This window comes from Nyctibius grandis, chromosome 13 (genome assembly GCF_013368605.1).
Source record: "Nyctibius grandis isolate bNycGra1 chromosome 13, bNycGra1.pri, whole genome shotgun sequence".
NCBI classification, from domain to species: domain Eukaryota; kingdom Metazoa; phylum Chordata; class Aves; order Nyctibiiformes; family Nyctibiidae; genus Nyctibius; species Nyctibius grandis.
In genome coordinates, this window is record NC_090670.1 from 8740532 (window position 1) to 8762819 (window position 22288).

Sequence of the window (22288 nt, forward strand, 5' to 3'; positions counted from 1 at the left end):
TCTCCCTCTGCCCTCCCCGCCGGTCGCTGCCGGTGCCCCAGGCCATCTCCCCTTCCCCGCAGGGCCGCACCCCGCCTCGCCCCCCGCCCTCCTCATCAGCAAAGCCAGGAGGCCTCTTCCCGGCCGGGCGCTCAGTTTTTCTCAAGTCAGTGCGTGCCGAGCATAAAGAAAACTGTCTTTTTGTGTAACTTTTGCCGTGATTAAGCATTATTTACATGCAGGAAGGCTCCAATAACGCTCCGGTGCCGCCGGAGCCCGGGAGCAGCTCGGCCTCACAGCAGGCGGCTGAACCGGGCCCGATCGTCCGCGGGACCTGCGCTCACCCCGCGGGCTCGTCCGGCCCTCCCGGGCCTGGCGTGAGGGGACACCGAGGAAGCGTGTGTGGCCGCACAGCTCGGGGACAGCCTGCCCGGGTACCTCCTGCCCCCAGGCCCGGGCAGGGCTCCCTGCTGGCAGCCGCCATGTTGGCGTGGAGTCCCACCCAGGAGGACGCCTCGGTGCCACACGCAAATCCGTCCCCCCACGACCGGAGTCGGTGGGGCTGCCTCGGTGCCACGCTCAAACCTGACCCCCCCGCGGCACGTCTCCGCCGCATAAAGCGTCCGGGCCCTGTTAGCGCGGGCGGTGACGCAGCACGTCGCGGGGCGTGCCCGACCTGCGCTGCCGGAAGTGACAGGAAGAGCGGCGGGGAGGGGCGCGCCTCCGGGTGCCGCAGCATAACCCTTCCGGGCGGGGGCGGCCGCTGCCGGGCGGTTCCCGCGGCTGAGGCGCGGCGCGATGGAGTGAGGCGCGGCGGTAAGGAGCGCGGCGGCGGGCGGCGGCGGGGCCGAGCCCGGCCGGGCCCTAACGGCTGTCTCTCCCCATCAGGGCGGCGCGGGAGCAGCGGGGCCTCGCCCTTCTCCTCAGGCGGGCCGGGGCTATGCGAGGGCCGCGCTGCCGCCTGCCCTAGGCCTGGCCCGCGGCGGCGGGCCCGGCGGGGGAGTGGCGAGCGGCTGCGGGGCCCGATGCGGGAGTACAAGGTGGTGGTGCTGGGCAGTGGGGGGGTGGGGAAGTCCGCCCTGACGGTGCAGTTCGTCACCGGGACCTTCATCGAGAAGTACGACCCCACCATTGAGGACTTCTACCGCAAGGAGATCGAGGTGGACTCGTCCCCCTCGGTGCTGGAGATCCTCGACACGGCGGGTACCGAGCAGTTCGCCTCCATGCGCGATCTCTACATCAAAAACGGGCAGGGTTTCATCCTCGTCTACAGCCTGGTCAACCAGCAGTCCTTCCAGGTAACCTCGCCCGGGCCCTGGGCGGGGGCGGCAGCTCGGTGGGGCGGGGAGGCGGCTGGCCCCGGCATCCCTCTTTGGGCCGCAGCCGTTCCTGCCCCGGGGAAGACGCTGGGTGGAGAAGGAAGTTTTAGGGTTAACTGTGTGTGCGTATAAGCTCTTTATCTCTGAAGGGGCAAAAGTGAAAATGCCCCGCTTGGAAGTGCATTTACCAGCCCTGCTTCCTGATGGAAAACTGCTTGCTTTGCAGGTACTTATCAGGCTGCCACCATTGTTAAATCCCACGCAGCGTTGGAGAACAATGACCCGCTCACACTTCCCCCATAGAAGTCTTTTGGCAATCCCCTTTTATGAAGAAATCACTCGATATTAACATTGAGACTTCCCCTTTTTCTTTTCCCTCTTCTTCTTAAAAGACGTGTGTCTTCAGTTGATCTTGAAGAGAGTCTTACTCTTTTGCAGTTGTGACTTGTTAAGTAAGCTGCTATTTTCCGCCCCCTCCCCCCAAAATATATTCCTGTCCAGCATAAGCTCGATGCTTTCACAGCGTAGGTGGTGTACAGAGGAGGAGAAGCAAGCCATGTGTGACAATTTACGGGTCTGGATTTCATTTCTACTATTAAAACTCTCCAAAAAACTGGAAATATCTCAGCCATTAACTGGTCCAAGCTGCCTCTAGAAATGAGGCTTTATTTGTGGGGAGTAAGTGGGTTTAGCAGCACTGCATGCGGCAGAGGGATTTGCAGCTACTGCGTTGGCTTCAGTTGATGAGTTGGGTGTATTCCAGCTGCTTGGCAAAACCTTGCACACCCCCACTGAAGCAGTATGTTTGCTTCTGCTGAAGGCTAAACTTTATCTTAGCAGAGGCCTCTGTGTATCCTGAGTACAAGCTGAAGGCCTGCTTGCTTTGGAAAACAACAGCAATGACATTGGGATGCTTCTCCCATTGTTTTCGCTGATTTTGGGGACTGGACTTGAGGAATGGGCATACAGTTAGTAATCCACCCTGTTAATACTTAATTATTCTAGTCTGTCTAGAGCATGTTTACTCTGAAGCCTGTAGGTGTAAACCACTCTCTGCAGTTCTTTTACACAGTGGTAACTTCAAAAGCTTAACTTGCTTTGTCTCAGAACTATGCAAGAATTTGTAGAACTTAGTAGTGCTGATAGTAACTTAAAACACTCAGGAGGCAGAGGAGGCTGACTCAGACTTTCAGGTGTAAACTGCCCATGTTAGCTCAGACTTGAATAAATGCATCTCTAGGTAATAAAATCTCTTTACAGCATCTAATTTGGTTACTTACATGTGATTAAGTGTGTTCACAATGAATTATTCTAAGCATGCCAGAAGTGAGAAGACTTTATTTAAATTACTACCTTTCTCAAGTTGTAAACTAAACACAGGCTTCCTAAATGATTGTGTAATGGCATGCCCCTGCTAATGGTACAGGTAGTCAGACTTGAGACAATTTTTTCAGAAAACTGAAATCACCTTTCAAAGCAGCTATACTGTATACTCTGGCTGAACCAAAAGTCTCTCTTGGTCACTTTCTATTTGTATATATGCATGTGTTTTATAAAATGTGTATGCATTTATATAAAATAATTTTAAAAAACCCTTCTGTTAAAGATGGGTAGTGAACTTCCTCCAAGTTCTAGATCCGCATGAATTTAAGAAGGCTTCTGATGTATTTTGAATGCTCAGTTGCATGTGAGGGTTATTAAAATGTGCTTCTGTAGTGGTTATATAGCAATTTCATGTGATTACTTACACGTACTAACCAGTTGGATTGTTTGATCAGGACATCAAGCCTATGAGAGACCAGATTGTCCGGGTGAAGAGATACGAGAAAGTTCCTCTGATCCTAGTGGGGAATAAAGTGGATCTGGAATCGGAGAGGGAGGTCTTATCTGCAGAAGGCAGAGCCCTGGCTCAGGAGTGGGGCTGTCCCTTCATGGAGACATCAGCCAAGAGCAAAACAATGGTGGATGAACTGTTTGCTGAGATCGTCAGGCAAATGAACTATGCCTCCCTGCCTGAAAAACAAGACCAGTGTTGTACAACTTGCATCGTCCAGTGAGAGAAAATAAGAAAAACCTCAATCATGGCCATACAGAGCAGGTTGGTAGAACAGTCATAACTGATTGAAGTGTATAAGCATGCTGCTTAAGTAAGAAGATAAAGTGTCACGGGGAGTCTGAAATCAAGTATTCTAACCTGGAGGTGTCCTTCCTCCAAAGGAGATGGAAGCTTGTGCGTTCGGTTACGCATGATTACTTGAGTCAAATGGACTTCTTGCATTAACTTCAGTAGGGTTAGTCAGGGAACATTGCATTTAGTTGCAGTAATTTTACAATGAGACAAATTATATGATCTCATCATCTCTGTTTTGACTGTCAGTGCTGTATTTGACATTACCTTATCCTTAATAATTTTTTGTGATGTTGCAGTGGGTTTTGTTATTGGTTATAGTTGGTATCTGAATTATTTTCAGGTAATGGGAATTACCTTGGAGTTCAATGGGATTATTGTGACCAAGTTTCCCAATAGTTTTGCTGAGAAGACTTTGAGCTTCTTTTGAAAAAAAACAAACTATGGTACAGAAAGTGAATGTACTTAGTATACGTTTCTGCATTATTAGTGAAATAAGTTTAAAAGAGAACCACCCTGAGCTGTGAGGAGAGGCTTGAAGCCCGTGTGTGCTAGTCAAGGATGTGTGCGAAGTACTCTTCATCTAAAATCTCCAGAGCAGAGAATACACTCTAAAATGGCTTCTCAATGCACGACTCTTTCCCAGTGACTCATAAGAGGTGTGGCAAGAGTGCAGTGTTCAGAGGGGCCTCTAATAAAGCTTCCCCTCTCTCGGGTATTGCTTTGATTTTTATTTTTTTCCACAAGGATAGCTGCTCTTGGCCCTTCACACATGTGGTGGTCTTTTTCTGTACCTTTTTCACCTGCTTGTGTAAATGGATCTGCTCCTCCCCTGCACGCAGCAGCGCCGTTACTCCTGTGCGAGGTGGTTCTGGGCTCCCCCTGCCCTTGTTTTTCCTCATAGCCCTTGCAGGTCTAGTTTCACCATTGGCTTGAATCGATGTTACTGAAAAGGGCTCTTCTACATCATTGGTACACTCTGCGTGCAGCCAGCTGGTCCTTCAGCCCTTCTGTTGTCTGTTGGACCTGTCTTGGCAAACAGCTTGATGGGATCTCTGAGGGCAAGAGCAGGGATGAGGAAGGACATGAAAATTCACGGGAAAGAACTGCCCCTCTTGACAGCTGCACCGGCTGAGGCTGAGGCTCTGACTGCCGTGTTAGTAACTCTTGCTTGAGTCAAAGGAGCTTTTTGTGTCCGAGTGACGAGGGAAAATAGGTTATTACTGGAAGCTTTGGACTATGTATCCTCTTTAATCTTGAGTGCAAGGTCAGAGAGTGAAGTCTCAAAGCTTGTCTTTGAGATTGTTATCAAGTGCTTTGTGAATGTAAAATTTGATATACTCATGACCCTAACGCTGTCATACTAAAGATAATACACGATGTTTTTATCTCCAGTGCTGTGAAGTAAGGAAAGGCTGCTGTCACTGTGTAAGAGGTGTGTGTAAGTTCAAGATTTGCTTGCTGAAAGGTGAGCAAACTGCTTGTATTAGAGCAGAGAAAAACACAAATGAAGTCTTTCCTTGTACGCTAATCCCTAACACCTGCAGAACCTTGTAGGGTTATAGGAAGGAGTAAATCAAAGGAATTACAGCTTTGTTAACTGAGTGCTTACAGGGTTAGTATCTTGAGTCATTTACAGTAATACAAAGTTTCAGCTAGTTCTAAGGCAGCCTCACAAATAAGAGTATCTGGACTTAAAGTATCATGCCAAAGGTTACAGAAATGCCCTCAGTTACTAGTGGTTCATCTTGTACAGGTTGCTGTCTTCAACTCTTGACAAAATCAGGCCTTTTATCCGTGAAATTTATACTTCCAGAATTGGTTACTTCTAAGGGAGGCTTCTTCGTAACCTGGTGGGTTCTGGATTTAGCATTGAATATCAAGTTTCATCTTAAAGGTGCTGTATGTTATTCCTTTCAGTCCTAACCTATGCCTAGATTTGATGAGTTTCCTAAGCAAAGCATGCTCTTGCTTCGGAAAAAACATCTGTATTCTTGTGTCTTTGTGATCTCTTGAGATAGGGGATACTAAGCTTCTGTAATACAGATTTCCTCTCCTTCATTCTGCCTAGCTCATAATGTCACATCAAGCCTCTAGCAGCAAAATACTTCCTTGCTTCTAGGAGATGCTGCTTGTGCCCAGTGTAGTCTTTTCACCTGTGCCAAACAAGTCTTTCCTTTCTAAGCAGCTTCATATTCAATCCAGATCTCACCATATCTGGAACTTCTATTACTAGTCCTGGCTCTCCACAGGCTTCATGTTCCCTATCTTTTATTTCAACCTCACACTTTAGGGATATTTTCTTTTTCCTGGCTCCCACTCTATCCTTGTTCTTTGATTTGAGTAGGTGTAGGATGTCATTAACTTTATGATAAGCCTTTGCCGCCTGCTAATTTCTGTCTGATGTGCTCTAGTGTAGGAGAGCTGCTGATGGTGTCTTGTGATAGCTGTAATCAGCTGTGTAATTCTTCTGCTTATCTGTGATCCAGGGAACAATTGCTGATTCTCAAATGTCGGCTTTAGCAGTGACCCCTCCTAGGTAAAGTGACACTGAGGAAGTGGCACCAGCTGTCTGAAAACCTGTGTTTAGAAAGTGGGCTTGAGCTATAGCTGTGTCCTAGCATAATCTTCATCACCTTGGAGTTCTCTTGCCTGTCTGTGTCTGGGACTTAGGACTGAGTCATTTCAGAACGAAGTACGTAGGAACAGTTTGTGTCTCTGCAGTTCTGATGGAGAAACCAATGGGAGGGGTGGGGGGTGGATTATGTGCTGGACCTGGTTTTATCTAAGGCTGTTTCAGTGTCAGTTTTAACTAGCAGGTACCAATTACCTATTTTTGGTACTGATACCTCAACATATCTGTCAAGTATGATGATGTGTAGGTTCTTTCATGACATTTCTGAGTAGCACTTGCTTGAATTACTGTTCCAGTCACCCACCTTGGGTGAAATGAAAGATGGAACATAACTACAGAATCGGGATTACCCATAGTTCTTTTTAAAAATGTGCGTTGTTCTTGCATCCTGTTTTCCCCCACTCCCCTTTCCTGCTTCTGCAGTGGTCTTCTGTCATTTCATTATTGCTTTCAGAGATGGGAGATTTCCAGTAGCCACTCTCTGTTCCTTGCTTTAGTATTTCTCTTGAGTTTTCAGTGTGATAGTGTTTCGTATTTTACATCTTCTGTAACATATGGCACCTGTTACAGTGCTGGTGTGTTAAAGGTTTTCTGTAGAGGTACTGGTCGGATTGAGAACACCTTAATATCGGGGTGAAAGACTGATGCTGATTAGTGATTTCTGTCCCCTCCATTCATGAGTCACTGATATTAGCAAGCACTGAAGGAAGAGTACTATTCTCTCGGAATAAAAACTGAAAGTATACTGTCTTCTGGTCTGTGTGGCTATGCAACACAGCCAAATCCATCCTACTAGGTTGTCTGACATCTTCTGTCCTGCCTGCTCATAGAAGAGACTAGAAAGTGCTATAGAAATTTCATGGGCAAATGAAGTCAGATAAGGTACTATATCGTGCTAGTTGTAGTCACTAAGCACAAGTTAAATGGAAAGATGACAAATCTGAATTGGGAGGTCCCTAACCTGCAAATATAGGGTTGCTGAAAGAGCATGTGGAGGAAAATACCATTACTTGCTTTCTCTGTTCTTACTATCCCCAGTAATTCTTTGCTGGCCACAGCACTGGATGCTGGATTTAGGTGAAATTTTGGGGTGGATTTAAACTCTGGTATGAGGAGGAGCTGCACTGTAAATGGTTTGCCTCTCCTGTGCTCTAAGCAAAGATAAAACACCTATTAAGCAGGTCTGATCCATCCCCATTAAAAGGTAAATGTTTGTTTGCAGTGTTGACCTCTTCATCTAAAACTCCCGGACCAGCCACAGTGTGTGGGGGCACATGTGCTCACCAGACTGGGTGAGAATTACTGTTAGCTGGAAGACAAACAAGCAAGCAAGGAAAACCTGGCTGTTTGCTCCTGTCGGGGGCAACTGCTCTTGAATGTCGGGGGTGACTAGCTGTTAGGCAAGAAGGGGAACCCTGAATATGTCAGAGCACAAACTTAATTGAGAGCAAATCAACAGCTGAAAAACGGTACAGTAGGAAACGTAAGGTCCTGACTCCTACGAAGAAATGACTTCAAGAATAGAAAAGACTCATCAAAATCCCTGAAAAGCCAAGCATCAGGCTTCAATGAAGTACATGCATGTGCATTTGAAGGACAGGTTTCTACAGACTTTGAGCTTTGACCGAGTCTTTCAGGGTATCTGCAGATAAATCTTGTGAAGTGCAGGCAAGTTTTCAGAAATACAAAGATGTATTGGTCACATTGGTAACACTACTTATATTTGTGTGCTTGATCAAGAACAGTGGCATGCAGTTCTGTCCCTGCTGAGGCTAAATCTGATGAATGAGAAGGGATTTCTTTTTAGTAGTAATTTAGAGGATCTGAATGCTGAGAACTCAGATGTCAAAACTGAATTCGTGGGCTCATCTACCTGTTTCCAGAACTTGTGCAAAATGCTACTGCTTCATGTTACTGTGTGATGTGGTACCTGCTCACCACCAGTGCAAAGCCTAGTGCATGTATCGCTGTAGGGAACTTAAATTTCCTACCTGTTTCAGATCTTCAGGAGCAATTTAGTATCCCACAGTGCAGTTGTTACAAAGTTCATAGCAGTAAGTTGTTATGTCCCTGTGTAAAGCAGTGCTTTGGGGCTCAGTATGGAAAACTAGCTGTTCCGCACTGGGAGAAGCTGAGTTCACTTTGAATGTGTATTGAATATGGCTTTCATTAGTTATTTTGTTTAAATTGCAGATAAAACTCAGAGGAAACTTGCACAGATGCTGCTTTGGAGAACTTTCAGCCCAGGTTGCAGAGCTGAGCCTTGGTAAACCTGTCTCTATTACAGCACATTGCCATACATCTAAGTGCATAAGGTTGGTGGCCTCCAGGATCCACACACCTTAATCAGAATGCTTAGCATGTTTACCATAAGTTTGAAAATCTGTTCTTTATCTATCAGTTCTTTTATAGCTTTCTAAGTTCATATAATGGCTAATATGCAAGAGTTCATTTTTAGTATTTTAATTGATTTCTTTAATCAATTTCTGAACTGTATTTATTAAATACTTAAACTCAGTATTACCTACTCAATGCCTTTTGAAAGAAGAGAGTTTTAATGGAGAATAAATTGAGCCTTAAACAAATGGTTACTCCTGTATATTACCTCGCATCAGTGCTTACTTCTATTTGCAAAGTTTTCTCATACAATGTAGTTGGTCATTTTTTGAGACTTTTTGTTTACGTGTGACAGTGTCCTGAAAAGATACTGAAGGCACCTCTGTTGTATGGATGTAGTATCCCTTTACTTGGCAAATGTAGCTGTGATATTGTGTTTGTAACTGGTCCGATTTGACAATAGGGATTACTCGGAATGAGATGTAAAGTCTCCAGCTGTTTCTTTTCTTGCAGTCATGGGTTTCTTAAACTCATTTAATCAAAAATGATAATTGTAGCATTGAAAAATGGCAGCACGCTTTTCCTTCTACTGAGTTTCTGAACTTGCTTGTTTACAAATAGCTTCTTATGCCTTTGAAAAGGGATAATGTATCCTTCAAAATGGGCTGTATGCCTCGTCAGTCAGCTCAGCTTTGCCTGGCACATTAAGAGACATCTAGTAGACCTCTGCACATGTAAATCTAATGCAAATAAGATCACTTTACGTTTTATAGTTCCTAATATTTGTCTTTCTGAATAGTATTTTAAAGCAATATTTGTTGAAGTTTTTCTTGCACTGTCACAAGTTGCTTTTTAGTTTGTTTGTTTGGTTGTTTTTTTTTCCCAATAAACAAGTTTAATATTAGAGACAAGTTGGTGTAACAAGGGGAAAAGCACCAGGTTTCAGTGATACTAACTGCAAGCGTGCTTTAAACAGCCATTGCCTTCCTTATTGTTTACCTGATCAACATTTTCTCTGAATACTTGAAAATTTTAACAATAACACAGGTATAAAGAGCAGAATGAAAATGTACAAAGAACAGATGAAATCTTTTTGTTCGGTTTTATTAACATCTTGCATACATGAGAGCTTTTTCTAGCAGTGGTTTAAAATGTGTAAATTTTTTTTGCAGAAATTTAATAACTGCAGCTCACCTACTGCACCAAAGTTCTAGGTTTTTAGGAGCCCAGCTTTAGTCATTTGAACGTGCTTCTAGAAATGTACATTTTTTTTCCCTGTAATAGTTAAATAACTTCGAGAAAAGCTCCAGTAAAAGCAGTGATGGATATATGAGGTTAAGCAGTTGAAAACTCACGAATTATATTGTGGATGATGGCATTTAAAACAATAAAAGATCACCGGTACAGTATCATAACCTTAATGTGTTTTATTGGTAGTACTGCAGGCTGACTTTACAGTGTTAGCAGAAATAAAGATTCTGAGTCTACATTCAGTGTTGAATTTGAATCCTGAAAAGAAGAGGACACCAGGTTTTCTGCTTGGGTATCAAAACACCTGATTTTTTTTTTTTTTTCCTGTGGGGTTACTTGAATTTTTTTTTTTTCCCCCTGTTTGTACAAACTTTATAAACAGGCTGAGGCTAATACTTAGGTTTGCACTTTAATATCAGAATTAAACCAAACCTTGTATTCAAAGTAGATTTTTTTTTTCAAGTGGTGGTTGTTCATCTTTTTTGTAGGTTGTAAGGAAGTAATAGGAAATAAAAATAACTCGTAAAGATCTTAGTTTTCCTTTGTCTAAGGGGGAAAAAGTTGGTTAATATTAATCTGTTGTTCATTCCTATGGGTAGTTATCAAACCAGTGTTCATTTTCATTGACCTCAGCGCAAAACAAAAAGAAAAAAAGAAAAAAAACCCTTTAAAAACTTGAACTAGCTTAGAGTGACAGGACTGGGAAAACGAGAGATGGTTTCTTCAGCACACTTTGGGGGGAAAAAGGGACCAAAAGTTATTTTAGGCTTCCTCAATAGATTGCATGTGAAGTTGCTTATTAGAGTAAGAAGCTAATAATAAATGCAATATGTATTGTCTTTACTATGGCATCTGTTTAGGAGTTGTTCAAATCACTGCAGTAGGGCTCTACAAATAAAAATGTAACCTAACATCATGTATCTAATGTACTGTATCTTTATCAGTGATAGGTGAAATCTGGAATAACAAGTGCAAAAATGGAACAATTACCTATAATGCTTTGTAAAAAGTTTTTTCCAGTAGAATTCATTCTTGTCATTTTGTAAGACAACCCTACAGTCCACCTGTTTGTAACTTTTTTAATAAAATAGATACCTGTATTACCAAACTGGGGTGACTAGTCTGTGTTCAGTTTCTTCTTCTAAAGTGGGCTGAAGTGGCAAGCTGCTGCTTTTTTTTTTTTTTTTTTTTTTCTAAACATAGTAACCACATCTGAATTGTCATGAATTACTCCTTCCGGCTCAGGGGAAACTGGGTGTACAACTATGCCTAGAGTGGGTGTAAAGCTAAGTCTCAGGTGCTCTGAGTAGAGAGGATGGGGAGCAAGGGCCATGCATTAATCTTCCTGTGCAAGGTGGTCTCTGTTAGGAGCTGTGGGACTCCTCTGTGAGCTGGGGAGCCTGTTCAAAGCAGTGATGGTGTCCCTCCTCACAGGCCAGTATGATGAAGCTTTGTTAAAAGTAGTATCTTGTGTTTGTCTTGTCCAAGTATTTAATGTTCTTATTTTTCATATAGGCTTTTGTGTGTGTGAAGATGGCTGAGAGTCCTGACATCATCTTACAGTGTCTCTGTAGCTGCTCTCCACCACAGTAATCCAGAACTGGCATCTTTCCACCACACTAGCAAAGTAAGCGCTCTTGGAGCTCTGCCTCAGGAGAAGCAGAAGATTTTTCTAGAAAACCTTCCAGCTGAGCGTACCCAAAGCAACTTGATAACAATTATCTTAAATGCTCAGTAAAAGCCTTGAGTTTGCAAAGTCAGTGATTGTCGTTTGGGCCCTATAACAAAAAGTGCATCTTCCTCAGAACTTACAGTCTTGGTACTGACCTTTAATAATGCATTTGTAACTAAAACCATCTGTTAATGTAAAATGTGATTTAAACTTTAGAAAAACTTGCTACCTTAGTACCTGCAGTCCTCAGTGATGTGTCAATAGGCAAAACCACCTAGCATGCTTACCCCTCCTCCAGCTAAAACAGCGTTGGCCTTATCTTGATGGTAGGTTTCTATGCTGTTTCTTCTTCCTGCTCACACTTCTTTCGCTGAGATGGAGGAGTAGTTGCCTTCTCGAGAGGAAAATGACAAAGAAGGGCAGACTGCACTTCTAAGTGATCTTTGATGAAATACACACTTCCCTTAACCTCCTCCCCAGGAGGCTGGGAGTGAAGCACGCCCTGTTCTCACTAGTGTCAGTGAGGGTGGTGGCTGACACATTAGGACTGGTCTGTTTTGAGATGTAACAGTGGGTTGATCACTGTCTGAGTCGGATTTCTCACGCGGTTTAAAAGAAATCGTAATTGAGCAATAATATTCCTGATTCCTTGTAGCCCTCAGTGTAACTAAGCGAGCTCCTTCCTCTTCCCACTGAGAGGCTGGGAAGTGAATGCAAGTACAGCCAGGGAGTCCCTGTGACTACGCCACTGGTTTGTTTCCAAGTGACAGTACAACGTAGTCTGGGTTGGGGGTTTTAAGGAAGCACACAAGATTTATGTTTAAGGCCATTATCTTTCAAAAGCCTCGGTGCTGAGAGCGAACAGTGCTGCTGCACAAATGGTTGAGTAGTGTCCTTTGTAAAATAGGTGTGATAGCGTCATGTTGCTTTAAACTCAGGCTGGTTGTATAGATAGGGTTTCAGAGACAGCTTTTTCTTTGGTTTCACAGTTCCTGCTATAAAAGTGCACAAGCCGTGCAGAAATCTCCCCAGTGTCTCACTTCCCCTGTGCAGCCAGAGGACAGGTATGTCCCCGCAGTGTGTTTGGAGAGCAGGAGCTAACCACAGCACTAGAGGTCACTTCCCCACCCTGCTCCCCCATGTTGCATGGGCAACATGTAAATGAGTTGCTCAGGAGGGCAGAGGTGGGCCTTGCAGCCTGGCTGGCTGCGCTCAGGTGTGAACCACACACTGTGTGAACCCTGCAGTGGGGACAGACCTAGGAGGAAGCACACGAGATACCCTGCGTGGGTGGAGAGTGAAGCACCGGCCACACCTCGTGTGTGCAGTACGCTGTCATCTGCCCTCATAGGCTCGGCTGTAATTACAGTTTGAAGCTAGGTGGAAGTGTCTAGTCTTAATTAAAATGAGATATGGGTTCTAAAACAGTATAGGTTGATCTGTTTAAGTTACCTCGTGTGGAAAGTCAGCAGCCCTGGTAGCTTGGTTTGCTGGTGGGTGCTTCAGTTTGGTGAGTCACTGCGCACTTACTCAGCAGCTGGAGGAAGTGTGTGTGGAGCTACTGTAGCTGCGGGTGAGCTCTGTCAAGAGATGAGGTGGCCCTGTGCTCTGCACTCAGAGTGAAATAACGTGGCTTTTGTTTTTTTTTTAAGTAGCCACTTTTATCTCTGCCTGGTCAACACAGCTGCGAGGAGCAGAGGAGACAGACTTTCAGCTGTAAATCAGCAGCAGCGTTGTTCAATTCAGAGGTCATTTCCCCCCTGTAGTAGTTTGTTGGCTCTGCTGAGGGCAGCATTGAGCTTAGGACAGCTTGGCTGGCAGCGATGGTACAGTTCGATTACAAGATTGTAGGGGATGAAATTTGTTGTTCTCCATGGAAACAGTGTATTTAGTATGCAATCAATTTACTTGCCTCTGGTGCTCTCTTTCTAAGCTGATGTTCTCTTCAAGTCACTCCAGAAGGTCTGGAGCAATAATTGCTGTAACTGCAATAATTGATGGAGAAGAGTCTCTCATGTTGCAGGAACCTGCAAAATATTCACTGATGAGCAGGCTTTGCTGTTTATGTTTGGTTCGTGATGTGTCTGTGCTCCGTGGTGTTCTGCTGGTTCTGCCTGAGTGTGCTGTGACAGCTTTCTAACAGCGACTTACTTCCTCCAAATCGTATTTCCAGTGATGAGGCTTGCGTGGGACTTGAGACTCGGGGATGCTGCCAGTTACTGGGTGACCTCAATTGTTCTTGCCTTGGAAGAAAAATGGTAATCGTAGCACTTCCCTCCTGGGGCATAATGTGGAAGGCTGTGTTAAAGATGGGGACGTGCTTGGACTTACCTGGAATCAGATGCACCAGCACCACAGAATAATTTTGAAATCAGACTTCATGCATGTGAATAAATAAGTGGGCTAGAACCTAAAAAAACCAAAGTTAAACATTTCTCAGATATATGAAAAGCGTTAGTATCGTTCATACGTTTGTGATACTATAATGTAACTGGTTCAGACTTAGACTTCTTTTGCTTCTACTTAAAAGGTATAACTGATAATGACTGCAACTCAGTAAACCAAACAATCAGCTTCCTGGGAAATTTCTGGCTCTTCAAGTTAATTTTTATTCTTTTTTTTCCTGCTTCTAGGCTTACTATTTCATCCAGTTTTATGTCCTCAGAAGATCTGCCTTGATATTAGATTTAAATTATCTGGTCAGCACAGAAAAGAGAAAATGTATTTGCTGTTTGTGACATTCCTTAAGGGCTATTTGTTATTTGGGAACTGACAGATAGGATGATTAATCATCAGCTTGGGATTCATCCTACTGCTGTAATAGACCTTAGACCCTTTTTCTTAAAAGCAAATTAATAATGGTCGTGTAATCTGCAACAGCATGGCTGCCATGGGAAAACAAGAAATAAACTGAATTTTCAGCAGAGCTGGTTTATGTTGGAAAAGAGAAAGCTGCTCACAGAGCACAGCTGGACTGCTGCAAGCTGCAGTTATGTGGAACTGGTGGCAAATTTTCAAAGGTGACATTGGATAACCACTGCTGGAGGAAGGAGCGTGTGTGGCATGTACAGTTCCTGCCTCTCTATGTTGGGTTGTCATGTGGTCTCTTGAGGTCCCTTGCAGCCTCGTGTCTCTGTGGCTGCAGTCACATTACTGATCCTGGCATTGGTTTCCATTCAATGTTCCAGGAGTTAGCACAGACTTGCCAGACGCCCTATGTCTAATCTCAGTAATGCAGATATATTTTTTAATAGGTTAGAAGAAACATTTTAGCTTCAGGCCTGTCCAGTGTCAGATTGTGGTTAGAAGTATTTTGGAGTCCAGCTGTGTTCCTTTCAACTATCTGAGTTGTTTCTCTCTTAGCTGTCAGCACAGTATCTCAGGCCATCCGAATTATTTCATCTCAGGGCCCAAATTAATAATTTAGAAAGGTTTTATGAATTTCAGGTTTTTACCCCTGAAACCTTGGGCCAGTCATGATGTAGGAATACTTCCTGTTCTTTGAAACATGTCTGTCTCATAGCTACCACCATCTGCCAGAAGACCCTGGAAGAGGAACCATGAGACAGGGATTACCTTTGATTACTATGTACCAAGCTCCCAGCCTCAGATGCATGCTACTCGATTGTCCTCCACTGCCTGCTATGGAGAACGGCTTTGACACAACCTTAGCTCTGCTTTGAGCTATATACTTGGAATTTGGCAGGCCTTGATAGGACCGAAGTGTGATAAGGGTCTTTTGAGGAAGAATAAAAGGAAAAGAAGGGAGTAGGGGAAGAGAGGCTACCTGGGAGGGAAACACATTAACAAAACTCAGGATCAAGATCCGTATAGTGAGATGAGTCTAATCCATTGGCCTGGAGGCACCCAGAGAACAAGTGCATTTCTTTGTCTAGATGTAATCAAAGCTTACTCAACCAGAGCTAGTTGTCTTGAGCCAAGAGGGAAACCACATCTGTCATGAAAATAAGCAATATAGTTCCTTAGGACTCCATCCTTTCCATTAGGATTCAGTCTCTTCACCCGGCATTGCAGACTCAAGTTAGCAGCTTCCTCAGATGAAGCCTTTGGCTGTAGGATCCTTCCTGATGATGCTCAGCAAAGGTTTTCACCATCCTGGCCTTTAATTCCCTTCTGAAGAGTTGCTGCTGCTTCTAGTCTCGTAACTCTCCGTTGCCAGATGTCTGTGGTGTGGTACATAGGGTCTCTGATTTTTGTCTTGGGCCATAACCTAGGAAAGATCTGCACACAACTCCTGGAGAGCCTTAGGGAGGGGGTTGATTGGTTTGACTTCCTGACAGCGCTTGTGAAGACAGAGAGCTTGGGCACCTGGAGACCTCATCGCAGGACTGTTGAATTGCAGGTCCTGCTGGATTGCAGGTATGCTTACACTGCTTTTATCTAGTTGGCGTGGGGATGTCCAAGGGGACCAGGAACAGCTCATACTTGTAACGAATTAAGGACAGCATATGCAAGTCCTGCCCGTTGTACTGCTATGTAGATGTAGTGAGATGCATCTCCCTAGCTAGAAATGACTGAACACTAAGAGGTGCTGGAGTCTTTGGAAGTATCAGTGCTCCTTTGGCTTGCTACATTCATGAGGCTTTCTTTTTCTGTATAAATTGCTTTCTCGTGTCTTCGAAATGATGTTTGAATTAAACATCACTGGGTGCTTTTTATATAGCTGTGCCAACAAGAGAGCGCAATTGACAGATTAAAAATGAGATAATGTCTTCTGGATAATACCAGAGTCAGGCTGTTATTTAGGTTTCTTTTATAGCTTGTGCTATCATTTGCTTACAGCAAACTGCTTTCTTCAGTGCCTGGCCATAATTTTTAGATAGCATATAAACCTGAAAAAGGAAGGGAAGTCAACAAGAGACATCGATGCACAATAGTGTGTTATTGCTGTACTGAGCTGCTCATCCCTGCAAACTGTCACCTGTGTTTGTCGTTGGGGACAAGCACCACGAGAGGGAGCCGGGCAGCCAAGATCTGCTTCGTCCTGGCAAGAGTCCTCAGAGCGGGGCTGTGCTCTGTCCCTGGGAGTCAAACACGGTTATGCACAGGTTGAAAACAGGAGAGAAATGGAAATAAATTATATATTTCAGGACTTCGCTAGCGTGGCGTGAGTATATCTTAATAGGACTTCAAAGAAAGTTTTGCACTTCCAGTTAATTTGTCTGTCGGGTTTGGAATTGCATTTGCAATCGTATTTGGGAGACTTTTGTGCATAATCGAGGCTATTTATGGTTTCCTACTCTGTTATTACAGGGAGGTAAAAAGAGCCATTTACCTCAGATGCTGAAGCCAAAATAAAAATATAATCACAAGAATAAGATTTGATATGACTCTGCTTCCTTGAGCATCAGAAACTGTTACTAAAAAACAAATAAATCAGGGCGAGTCAGGCGACTGACTTTTAATTTGGCTTAGTGCTTAAATTCAGCTAAACCTACTTCTTTTTGTATTATTATTGTAGCCAGGTCCTGCAGCTGAAATGGCACCGTGCTTCTCACCACGTCAGGGGCACACCGCTCCCACACATGTGCCTGCAAGTTGTACTGAGCTGGGGTCTGCTGGTTTTACTGGGGTGCCTGCCTGCAGGAGAGCTGCCTGCACAGCACCCAAACCGCTCCCGGAACCCCTGTCCCTGTTTATCTTGTAGTCCTTACGAGCTGAACGCTGATATAAATCATTGTGTAATTGTGTCATCACCTGCACTGGAACCACCGGTGTGAGACTGTCAGACAGTGCAATTCTTCTTTAAACTTGTCTTAATTTCCAGTCTGATGCTAGGGGTGTTCACCTTCACTTCTCCTGGCCATGTTCATGCGCAGAAGCTGCTCCCCTCCGTTCGTCTCATCCAGTTTTGCAGACAAGTTATCAATGCTGATGAACACCAGGGTGTCTGTGGAGCTGCTTTCAGTGGATAATACCTGTGATGTTGCATTGCCGTAAGTACAGGTCTCAGCAGGAACGTTAGCGAGGTGAGGAGGCACCACGGTAGGTTGTTCTTGGGTAGGTTGGGACAAACTGGAGAAAAGATGTTGCTGTGTAATGTCACCTTCTGTTATCAAAACAAAGTGCTGGTCAGAGAAGCCTGATTCTGCAGTTGGAAGCTAATGGGCAAAACCCACCTAAACCACAAAATTAAAAATGCAGTAATTTCCATTTTCCCAGCACTTGCTTATGAGTGGTGAGTTACAGCACAGTGATGTCGGACTATTTAGCTGATGTTTGGCAAGTAAAATTTGATGGAAATGCAAACGTATTGTTGTTTATTATATTCAATAAATAGAATGGTTCTGGGGCAGAAGTTTTTAATAGGGCAGGACTCGGTTAGTCAACTGTGACTGTTGAGATGTGCTCAAGATATAATATGACTTGTGAAGTCAATGAAAAATGATAGTTATTGTTAAAGGTTTAAAGGCAGGACCAAGTGTGCCTGGACCGTCCATAACAGACGTGTGTCTGAGTCACCCCTGGCTTTTCCAGCCTGCTCCAGTATTTCTCCTGCCTCAGAGTTTAAGGTCTTTCCTAGGACCTACACTCAGATCATCTCTGCAACTTCCAGCAATTTCTTTGTTGCCCCCATAGCTTGGGAGCACAGCCTATATATCCTTCTGGAGTGGCTGCTGTGTGTATCAGGAGTCCTTTGTTGTTCTCTCTTTAAGCCAAACAAACACAGTTCTTTCCAGCTTTGTTTTTTGCAAATACCTTTTTTGAGGCATATTTTACAAAAAATTTAAAGCAACTAGTACGTAAGCTGAAATTTCGTAAACTGAATTTGAAGATAAGCATGACAAAGCACATGGTACAGCCATGCGCAGAGCTGCAGTGATGTGGGGGGAGCATGTTCCATCTCTTCTCTGCTGGAGTTTGCTCAGAGCCTGCTCCTCTCTCAGGAGTGGCTCAGGGAGGGACTGGGGAGGTTTGGGGCATTTCCTTGCCCACCCCCAGAGCCCAAAGTGAGCCCTTTTGCAGGAAGGCAGCTGAACTCGCTCGCTGCCCGGTGCTGGTGGCTCACCATTTCGGGAGGCTCTGTGGAGCGTAACCACAGTGACTCAGCTCTCTGTCGGACGTCCTGCATGGTACTGCTTCTGGGGCCAACAGGGGAACAAACGAGCAAACCCTAAAGACCAGTGTAAAAATTCACCTTGAAAAGGGGCAACAGGGTTTGGGAGGAAGGAGGCTTCTTGTTTCGTGCTCTGCTCAGTCCATCCTGACAAACACCAGGGGGCTTGAGAGGTTGAAGACAACCCTGATTCAAGGCAACACCATCCAGCCTAGTAGGGGGTTGGGTGCACTCAGTGGACAAGTCCTTCCTGGGAGAGCTGGTGCAATGCCGGATGGTGGTAGCAGTGTCCAGAGTATTAAAAGTCAAGGGATGAGCTGGCTGAGCACACAGCCCTGAAGCAGTACTTGCTCCAACACGCTGCTGGTCAGACCCCACTGTGCTCTGGTGCTGCTGCTCGGGGTCCCCTCCCTGCCTGCTGGTATGGCTGTGCTCGGCCTTACCATTTTCACATCATTCCTTGCCCCTGCAGATAAGGAGGACATACATGCCTGGCTGGAGGTCAGCACTGGCTCAGGCTGGGAGCCAGGATTGCTCCTGGAGCACTGGTGTTCCTCATGTATCCTGCTCCAGCTGGCCCCAAAGTCACCTCCAGAAGAATGAAGGAGATGGCTGGGAGTAAAATGGGTCTCTTGTCTTCTGAGGTGGTGGATCTCCTCTGCTCTCAGCAATAATTCTCATGTCCCAGGTGGGCTTTGCTTGTCCCACATTTCTTCTGGCCATCCCCTACTCTCCTACCCAAAAAACGTCCTCATTTACCTGGTTTGCTTCTTCTGACTCCACAGTGTCTGCACGAATGCCTCTATAGGGTGGCTAGGGGCCTGGCTAAAGTACTGCATCCAGCTCTGGGACCCCCAACATAAGAAGGACATGGAGCTGTTGGAGTGAGTCCAGAGAAGGGCCATAAAGATGATCAGAGGACTGGAGCACCTCTCCTATGAGGCTGAGAGAGTTGGGGCTGTTCAGCCTGGAGAAGAGAAGGCTCCAGTACCTGAAGGGGCTACAGGAACGCTGGAGAGGGACTTTTTACAAGGACATGGAGTGATAGGACAAGGGGGAAATGGTTTTAAACTGAAAGAGGGTAGATTTAGATTAGACATTAGGAAGAAATTCTTTCCTGTGAGGGTGGTGAGACACTGGCCCAGGTTGCCCAGAGAAGCTGTGGATGCCCCCTCCCTGGCAGTGTTCAAGGCCAGGTTGGATGGGGCTTCGAGCAACCTGGTCTAGAAGAAAGATGTCCCTGCCTGTGGCAGGGGGGTTGGAAATAGATGATCTTTAAGGTCCCTTCCAACTCAAACCATGCTAGGATTCTATAAACCCAACACAGTCTCCTTCCTTCATGCCACAGTAGTGAAAAAAAACCAAACAACCTTTTCTTCCAACCCACAACCTGGCTTGGCCAGTGCTCGGCTTCTGATAGGATCCATGGAGCCCAGGGTCGGTGCCCTCGGCGTATCAGGAAAGCCTGTAGCAGGGAGGCTTGACTTCTTCTGGGATTTAGGGGCTCCTCCATTGCACCCCCATGTATCCTTCCTGCCAGTCCAGTGCTCCCAGTGTCACTGTGGCAGATCTGTGCATGCAATGCATGAGCCGCTCACAGGAGTGCTGCTCTTCTTGATGCCCATCAGTATTTGACAGCAGGAACATTTAAAACCGCAGAGAGAAAGTGCCCTCAGCCCCCCCCAGATGGTTTGTATGTATGTGACGCCGCCCTTCTCCCGTGACACAAAGAGCTCAGACCCCGGGCCAAGGGCAGCACTGGAAGTTTGGTTCTCGGAAGCGGTGCCTGCACACCCGGTGCAGCCAGCCCCTCCCGGCCGCTGGCAGAAGATGAGCTCAGCTGCTTTGTGGAGCAGATTCACATGGAAAAGCAGATTTGCTTTAATTTTTTTTTTTTTTTTTTTGTCCTGGTCAATAGAAGACTAATAAGTTTGTCTACAGCTAAGTTCTACGTTTTCCCTCTCTGCAGCCCAGGTGGCAAGCGAAGTGTGTATCCTGACCGTCTCTGTCCTGACGTCCCCAGAAATATTTGGGAAGCGTAAGAGTGACCACAGCAAATGGCCTAGAGTGACTTATGGGGATGTTTTAGTGGAAACCGGGAAGGGAGCAGCGAGCAAAATCTCTGCAGCGCTTAATGTGGCTTTTTCAGTTTGCTGGGATGTGTTTCCATCGCTCTGGGTCCCACAGGATCGTGTATGGTTGTGGCTTTTTCCAGCAGCAGCAGTAACGATGCCCTATGACAGCACAGCACTTTTGGCACTACCCAGTGCATTTATTTCTGCGAGAGGGGCCTCCAGCCCAAACGCTGCCTTCATCCGAATGCTCAGTGATGGGGGGGCTCTGCCAGACGAGAGCGGCCAGAGAGGTCAGGCAGCTCATCGTGTCCCCACAGTAGCTGGGGCAGAGACGCAGCACGAGTGCAAGCCCCAGGCACCCACCATGCTGCAGGGAGGCTGTACCAGGCAGCCTGGGCTGAGCCCCGGGGGATTTGGAGGGTGGGCAGCTGGCTCTGGTGCTTGCAGGATAAGTTAGTTCCTCGCTGGTCCTGTGTTAGCTGCCCGTCTGGGATACGGCAGCACAGCCATGTGCGTGCATATGTGTGGGCCATCTGTGTCCAGTTCTGGGTTCCCCAGTTCAAGAAAGATAAGGTACTACTGGAGAGAGTCTAGCGGAGGGCTACAAAGACGATCAGAGGACTGGAGCATCTCTCTTATGAGGAAAGGCTGAGGGAGCTGGGTCTGGTTAGCCTGGAGAAGAGAAGACTGAGGGGGGATCTTATCAATGCTTACAAACACCTTAGAGGCAGGTGTCAAGAGGATGGAACCAGACTCTTCTCAGTGGTGCCCAGAGACAGGACAAGGGGCAACAGGCACAAACTGAAACATGGGAAGTTCCTTCTGAATATGAGGAAAAAATTCTTTACTTTGGGGGTGCCAGAGCACTGGAACAGGCTGCCCAGGGAGGTTGTGGAGTCTCCTTCTCTGAGATGTTCAAAACCCGCCTGGACACAACCCTGTGCAATGTGCTCTAGGGGAACCTGCTTTGGCAGGGGGTTGGACTAGATGATCTCCAGAGGTCCCTTCCAACCCCAGCCATTCTGTGGGGAATGTGAGCTTTTCAGGTGTGAAATGGGAAACAGATTCTCTCAAAGGCTTGTGAGACTGAAAGACTTCAGCAAGCTGCCAAATCAGGGCATGAGCCGGCAATTAGCAGCAGGTCCTCCTCTGCCTCCCTGGGAAGCACTCCACCTGGTTTCAAGCTCAGTTGGAAGCATTTCCCAGTCTCCGATGAGGTACATCAGCCCATTTGCCCAGCCCGAACACATCTGCTCTGCAGACAACAGCTTATCTGCCCACCTCACAGAGCAAGCGCGAGACTCGCCACACTGGTCGAGCACAGGGCTGCCGGCCAGCGGGTGTTTTCGTGCACCTTAACCAGAGCAAAGAACAGGCGATGCTCGGTGACTTCGGCAGGAGAGCCGCTCAGCTTTCCTTCCCCGACCCTGCGGTGCGAAGCGTGGGCTCCCTTTGCCCTCGCATTGCTCACCACCAGCTGCAAACACTCTGTGTTTATCTCAGTCCCATCAGTGCCACTCTCACAGAGCTGCTGCCCAGCCTTTCCCCTATTAATACACCCATAATTCACAGGGGGGAAATATCCTTTAATGCAGCGGTGATATTTAAACCAGGGGAGGTATCAGTATTTTTTTTTTAACTTGTTTTTTAGGCATTCAGTTCCTTTGCTCCAGCCTCCGCTCCACAGCTGTGCCTGCAGCCTTCTCCATCCAGCTGAGAGGGAAATCATGTGTGCAAGAGGAGTCAGGGCTCCTTCCCTGGCACGCCGCTCACATCGCTAGGACTCCCGCGCCTGCCACACGCTCAGCTCGAGG

General features: G+C 46.1%; 1 protein-coding gene across 1 annotated transcript; it reads left to right on the forward strand.

Annotated features, from left to right (window-relative positions):
• Window positions 1-730: 730 nt before the first annotated feature.
• Window positions 731-10745, forward strand: RAP2C (RAP2C, member of RAS oncogene family). Its single transcript, XM_068411984.1, has 4 exons — window positions 731-795; window positions 868-1277; window positions 3077-3396; window positions 8255-10745. Exons 2-3 carry the CDS (start codon window positions 1005-1007, stop codon window positions 3353-3355), a joined length of 552 nt encoding a protein of 183 aa, XP_068268085.1. The 5' UTR covers window positions 731-795; window positions 868-1004; the 3' UTR covers window positions 3356-3396; window positions 8255-10745.
• Window positions 10746-22288: the final 11543 nt, after the last annotated feature.